General features: G+C 51.9%; 1 protein-coding gene across 2 annotated transcripts; it reads right to left on the reverse strand.

Annotated features, from left to right (window-relative positions):
• Window positions 1-1,043: 1,043 nt before the first annotated feature.
• Window positions 1,044-5,277, reverse strand: LOC123135358 (auxin transporter-like protein 2). 2 transcript variants are annotated; one of them, XM_044554395.1, is made up of 7 exons: window positions 5,032-5,277; window positions 4,655-4,896; window positions 4,357-4,542; window positions 3,848-3,960; window positions 3,450-3,731; window positions 1,666-2,131; window positions 1,051-1,575 (listed from the first exon to the last, which is right to left on the reverse strand). In XM_044554395.1, the coding sequence occupies exons 2-7, from the start codon at window positions 4,853-4,855 to the stop codon at window positions 1,339-1,341; spliced, it is 1,485 nt and encodes a 494-aa protein (XP_044410330.1). In that variant the 5' UTR covers window positions 4,856-4,896; window positions 5,032-5,277; the 3' UTR covers window positions 1,051-1,338. The 2 variants fall into 2 exon arrangements, with proteins under 2 accessions (XP_044410339.1, XP_044410330.1); XM_044554404.1 differs by lacking the exon at window positions 3,450-3,731 and having other exon boundaries at window positions 1,044-1,575.
• Between the last annotated feature and the right edge of the window lie 1,403 nt (window positions 5,278-6,680).

Consider the following 6,680-nt stretch of genomic DNA (forward strand, 5'->3'; position numbering starts at 1 on the left):
TGAGAGCAGAGCAGCACACACCTCCCACATGTCGGCCGGCCAAAAAACATAGGAGTGAGCGGACAGGGGCGAGCATATATATAGGCATCACTTTAGTTCCGGTTCTAGCCACCAACCGGGACTAAAGGGGCTGCGCTAGGAGCGAGGATCTTTAGATTTTTTGTCAAAAAGGACCATTTGCCGAACACAATTAATAGAAAAGACCACCCCTAAGTCACATTGCCAAAACAGACCAGCTGGGCAGGCGCGGCAGCTGACACGTGGCGCCTGCCGCCACGCCCGGAGGCGGCAACCCCTGCCGCCACATGCCCAGGCGGCAAGTGGCCTGCCACAGGATTTAGCGAACGGGACGGAAAGGAGGCTGTGCAAGTGGGCCCAGCCGCCTCATGGTGTGGCGGCAACATTGTGAAAGACTGTATACTTCTTTGGACTGCGGCTTCTCCACGCGAGATGCATCGTTGTGCACGCGTTGCATGCATGCATGCAAGAGGCAAGTGGGTGCTAATAATCAAGGGAGAGAGAATACTATTTCTGCGCTGCATGCACGCATCGAATTCAAGGGAATCCATGCATGTACTGCTAGTAAATACGCCCAATTATTATTAGCTACAGCCGCCACCCAGGGCAGGGCCATCTGCACAGTGCTCCATTCCGTCGCGCGTCCGCTGCGTTCGCAGAATCCTGTGGCAGGCCACTAGCCGCCGGGGCCTGTGGCGGCAGGGGCTGCAGGCGCCACGTGTCGCCTGCCGCGCCTGCCCAGCTGGTCTGTTTTGACAATGTGACTTAGGGATGGTCTTTTCTGTCAATTGTGTTCGATATGTGGTTCTTTTAGACAAAAAATCGGATCTTTAGTCCCGGTTCGTGTCTGGAACCGGGACTAAAGGGGTCAGACGAACCGGGACTAGTGTCTGCCGAGGCCCGGCCGGCTCCCTGGTTGCTCGAACCGGGTTTAAAGCTCTGATCTGGCCCAGACCAAAACCCTGTTTTCTATTAGTGTATAAGAGCGTTTTTGACACTACACACGGAGGGAGTACTCTTACGTGAACTTTTGGAAATCAGCCATCTACATTTTCAGAAGTACAAATATAAATCCACGGAAATGATCCCAAGCTCTTCCAAAAGGATACCATTTTTTCCCAAACTTATATAAGATAGCCAGTGACAAACACGCAGGGCTGTTCTACTATGCTAGCTGCAGTAACACTCTAGAAGGTTTGTAGTGCTATATCGCAAGGCGATCAGTAACTAGCAACAAATGAAAGGTACTCTAGTGCACGGATCGACCGGAGCTTCTTCTGTCCGGCTGGCACATTGCCACGGTCAGCTTGATGGCGTGCGCTAGTGGCGCGCCGGCGCTGACAGGGGCGACCCCGCTGCCGGGAGGTGTGCCCTCGGGGGACACTGGTAGCACTTGGCGAAGAGCCCGAAGGTGTCTATCTGCTTGACGAAGTTGGACACGCTCGCCCAGCCGCCGAGCCCGAACCCGACCACCAGCACCCACGCCACCACGAACGCGTTCACCACGAACATCCCGCTCCAGCTCGGCAGGAACGCCGGCGGCTTCTCCGCCGCATTCTGTTAAGAAACACCACGTCAAACAAGAGCATGTAATACCGACCGACACGGCGCGCGCTAATGGACGTGGACAAAGACAAGCAAGCTTACCGATCTGGCGTGGGCGGAGCGGTAGGTGAGCATGTGGGCGACGGCGGGGATGATGTAGACGGTGAAGCTGACAAGGAGCGCGCCGACGGCGGAGTTGATGGGCCCGAAGAAGGGGAAGATGATGGCGAGGAACCAGATGGGGAGGACGAGGGGGAGCCGCGCGAGCGCGCGCCTGAGGACGCTGCCGGTGTGGTGCATGCCGATGGCCTTCTCCCACACGAAGTAGAGCGGGGTGCACGCGAAGCCGAAGGTGATGAACTGGTGGATGAGCATGAGGATCACCGCCGCGTCGCGCCACCCGGACTTTGGGAGCAGCGAGAAGGCGTTGGAGTGCGTGAGCAGCGCGTCGCCGAACGCCCAGTACATGGTCGACGCCGACGGCAGCGTCAGCGTGAACACGTACAGCGTGGCCACCAGGTAGATGTACTTGAACTTGCGCGGCTTCCACATCGCGTGCATGATCTCTCTGCATGCATGCATGCGCACAGCCAAAGTCAGTTTCTATGTACAAAAATATTGGGCTGTTCCAACTTCCAAGTACTAGCAACTTCTCTCCAAAAAAATGACTATAAGCAACTACAGTGCATGAACAATTTCGTGGAAGCAACATATTGCCTGATCGATCAGTTAATTATTACCAAAAAGAAAAATAAACTGATCATCTTATCATAACGGCAAGCAGTTACATAGAGAATAGAATCTTTTCGAGAGAAAAAAACACACATAATGAGAATATAAACCCTTTGGAATTAGCGTACTACGTACACCTATATGCTTTACGGTTGATGGAATGAAAAGCGGTGCTTCTCCTAGTCAGGAGGACATTTAGGAGGATGGGGACGTGAGGAATCTCGCCCGACTTTCAACTCTCACCCAGTTTTCAAGGCTATTATCAAGGCCAAATGCATCCTTGAATAGCTTCTAGCAAGGAATGGCAAACGAGAAGGGCCATTGTCATTCGTCAAGCACTCAAACAGAAGGATTTTGGATGGAATACCCAAAGTAGGCCATTGTGGCGCCTTTGTCTCCACTAACCAAAGGTTGCTAGTTGCTACTAATAGACTCGGAATTATAGACAAGCGATGGCCCGCACGAGGACCGATTGGGTTTTACTTGATGTGAACTCCGCACTAGCGAAATGGAAGCCCGTCCACATCATCTAATCCCTAGACTGGAAAGAGCATTTCTATCACCGAAAAAGAAAACGCAGCCGAATTTCTTAAGACAAAGGCCTCTCCAATTAACAACTGTGAGTTTGAACACCGCACATACCGGCACCGATTATTCCTCGATCGCGTTGGCCATAATCATTAGTCGCGACACAAGGATCATCATGGATCGAGCAGTCATATATTAAGAATGGGGATGAGCTAGGGAATGAAGGATGGGGGAATAAAGTTTTGCTTATGAGGAGTATTGAAATTCATAGTGCCTAGCAGAGGGCACTGATCGAGTAGGACTGTAAGTGTTGATCACCTACTAGCAGCTGGCTTTAGTGCCTACCGACGGTAAGAAGCTACGACAGCTGGTTTTCCACGAACCATGAACCATTTTTAACTCATCAGGATTGGTACCAATTGTGAACCAAGTTGGCCAGGAGGTGGGGGACCAACGAACGATGCAATGGAGACAATCAGCACTAGAAATTCAGTTTTCAACTCTATCCACGACCTCCCTAGCGCAGCACTATGCAAAAGCTGCACCAGGTGAAAGTGCAGACGATTTGGTGTCTGTGGTGCACTAATTCAGCAACCGTAGGCAGGTAGGTTGTTTGTAGTACTTACACGGTGACGGCGTGGCCGCCGAAGGTGTAGAGGATATTGGTGGCGCCCGTGAAGTAGAGCATCAGGCTTTTGGGGCCCGAGTGCTTGGCGCCGGGGACCTGGCCGTGCACGGCGGCGGCGATGGTGAGGTACCAGGCGGTGTAGGTGGTCATGCCGAGGCCGAGGAAGGACCAGAGTCGGTAGTTGTGGAAGGAGGGGATGAAGACGGTGGTGGCGCAGCAGGCCCCGAAGATGTAGGTCCACGTCCGCTTGTCCAACCGGTCGTTGATGTAGTAGATGTTACTGCCATAGCCCGTAGGACGTTTAATTTCCACGGGTCAGTTCGGTTCATCTTCCACACATACATGGTATAGGAAAGCACTTGATGTACGTATGTGAAATGCAGAGGGATGAACAACCTTGCGCAGGCGATGAGCTGGATGACGGAGCCGAAGAGCAGGAAGGTGCAGTTGAAGGCCAGCCCGGCCGCCTTCCAGTACGGGCCCAGCAGCCCGTCCAGAACCTCGAACCACTGTATCACAGCAAGAGAGAAAAGCAATCAATTCAATTCAGTACTCCTAGGAAACATAAGAATTCAGGGACTAGCACATTCGAGTTTGATGTGAGGATGGATACGATACGGATGGGTGCATGCATGCATGCATAATGCATTCATGCTTATGCCATTGCGGTTTTGCTTCAGCGATAAGGAACTGGTCAAGTCCACCCAGCATGCAAAGCGCCTTTTCGTCCCCTACTCCAGAGCATCACGATCATCCAGAGGGGACGGAGGGATCCAGTTCCGGTGCAGACTAGAGACTGGAAACGTATGCAGGAAAGCCGGGGACGAAAGATGGAAACTGAAAAACTGACTGAGGCGGAGCGGAGCCGAGTGGAGTGGAGTGGAGTGATGGATGGACGGGCCGACCTGGATGACGTGGTTCTTGAAGCTGACGCCCTCCCTCTCCTTGCGGGCGCGGTACTCCACGTAGAGGACGCTGATGAGGTAGGCGGTCCAGCTGCCCATGAGGCCGTAGAACACCTGCAGCACCAGCCCGGAGGCCATCCCCAGCTGCGAGAAGGAGTAGGGCAGCGTCAGCAGCACCTGCGCCACCTGCACCCACGCACGCACGCACGCGGATTCGATCCGGACGGACCGCCGACGATGAGGTCTCCTTTCGCTGCGGAGCGACGGGGAAGAAGATGGATGCGACGGACATACGTACCTGGTTGGAGGCGCAGCTGAACCAGGCGTCCCACACGGATCCGCCGTGCCAGAGCATGTCCTTCACGGTGAACCCGCCGTCGCCGTGCCCGCGCTCCGACTCCTCGCCGCCGTCCATCACGCGCGCGCCCTCCTTGCCGCTGCCGTGCCCGCCGTCCGCCATGGCCACGATGGACTCCTCCGCCTGATCCCCCGGCACCATCCTCCTTCCCTTGCTTCTCTCTACGCTACGCACGCACGCGGCTGAAACCAAGAAGGGACCCAATGTAAACACACGCAAGCAATGGCTGCAGGGAACAGAGGATCGCACAAGCACCGGCCGGTGGCTATATATGGATGCACGCCAGTAAATTACTACTAGTAACAGCCAGCACCAACCTGTCGCCGGAGAGGGGGAGTAAAGCTGCAAGGCGCCGGCGGAATTAACTGTGCTGCTATCTGGCAGTGGCAGGCCGCCCGCGGCCGAAACTGCAGAGTTGGTAGCAGAGTGGGTGCAGTTACTTCGCCGCGGCTTTCTCGGGATCCCGCAGCTCCGCCTCTCGGCCGGGTCTTCCTCCCCCCTCGCGGCCGCGGCGTCCTCTTCTCCCGGCCTCCCCGGCTCCGCCTCACTTCTCTCGCTAGGTGTCCAGTGAGGAGGGTGGGAGGGGAACCACACGCCACCCACATTTATAACGACCGCTCTAGCATAGGACTAATTTCTATACAATATTCACGCTTAAAAAATATTCTAAAGCAGAATGTAAACCGTGATTATCATGAGTGCTAACATGAGCCAATATTTACATTGAACAGGTACAGGTAGTGTTTGAAAAAATATAAAACTTTTTTAGTAATAATAATGCATTGCTTTTGCATCAAATGCATTCCATCTTAGGACGATTTATTTGATTTAATGCAGTACTAAAAGAAATCTAGACAAAATATAAACGAAAATAATCATGCGGGGAAAAACTAAAAATATATTGGAGTTAATAGACAATAGTAAGTAAATACAATAAATAGGATATGCACTGTGTTATGGAACTCAATTAATGGTTTTGCCTTGATTCATGTGTTTTATATTTTGGCACATTTTATTATCCTCCTATGATATGTCAGTCTCTATCTTTCATACGCTTATCTCTATCTTTATATATATTGGTAACTTCTCGGTAAAATCTTTATATAATATGTTTAAGGTGCATGTAGATTGTCCTTATAATAAGCTTTGGTTTATTAAATTTATGTTGAAATTTAAGGTCTTTCTTTGGGTTACTTTCAGGCATAATATACTCACAGTGAATAACTTGTTAGCTAGAGGATGGTCTGGTAGTGACAAGTGCAGATTCGTATCTATTCCGAGAGCATACACCCGCTGCTCGGCCGGCGGGTGATAGAGATACGACTAGCGACAAGGGGAGCCACAAAGCAGATAATGTGAGGGCTAACAAGGCGGATCGCAAGGAAGAAAAGATGTCCTGCTACAGATGTGGTTTGCCAGGGCACTTTGTGATCGACTGCACTACTGAGCTGTGTGATAAGTGTCTGAAACCGGGGCACCCTTCGGACGAATGTCTGCTTCTCTCGGCTCCTAAACCTGTTGTGACGATTTACGGAGTCAGCAATAATAAAATTGTGTTATTTTTAGACTCCGCATGCGGCTATAGAGGTATCCCATTTGGAGAGCTCCTGGATTGGTTTGGTTAAGGTCACACAAGGGTCACTAACGAAGGAGCTCAGGAGGCTTGTCTCAGACTCTTTCTGCTGGGCATCGGTCAGAGTGGAGGATCAGGTATACCGCCTGGAATTTCTTGGGAGGGAGGATCTTGATCGGCTCCTGGAGTTTGGGTTCAGTAAGGTTACTGGCAGCCAATGCCTTCTTGAGTTTGTTGAGTGTAAAAAACCCGAGCCGAAGGGAATACCACTCAAAAAAGTTTGGATCAGACTCTCAGGTGCACCAGAGACACCGCTAAATGATTTTCTCACTGTTTCGAGTCTAGGTTCACTGATAGGAAAAACAAAGAAGGTGGACATGCCATTTACACGCT

This window comes from Triticum aestivum, chromosome 1B (genome assembly GCF_018294505.1).
Source record: "Triticum aestivum cultivar Chinese Spring chromosome 1B, IWGSC CS RefSeq v2.1, whole genome shotgun sequence".
NCBI lineage: Eukaryota > Viridiplantae > Streptophyta > Magnoliopsida > Poales > Poaceae > Triticum > Triticum aestivum.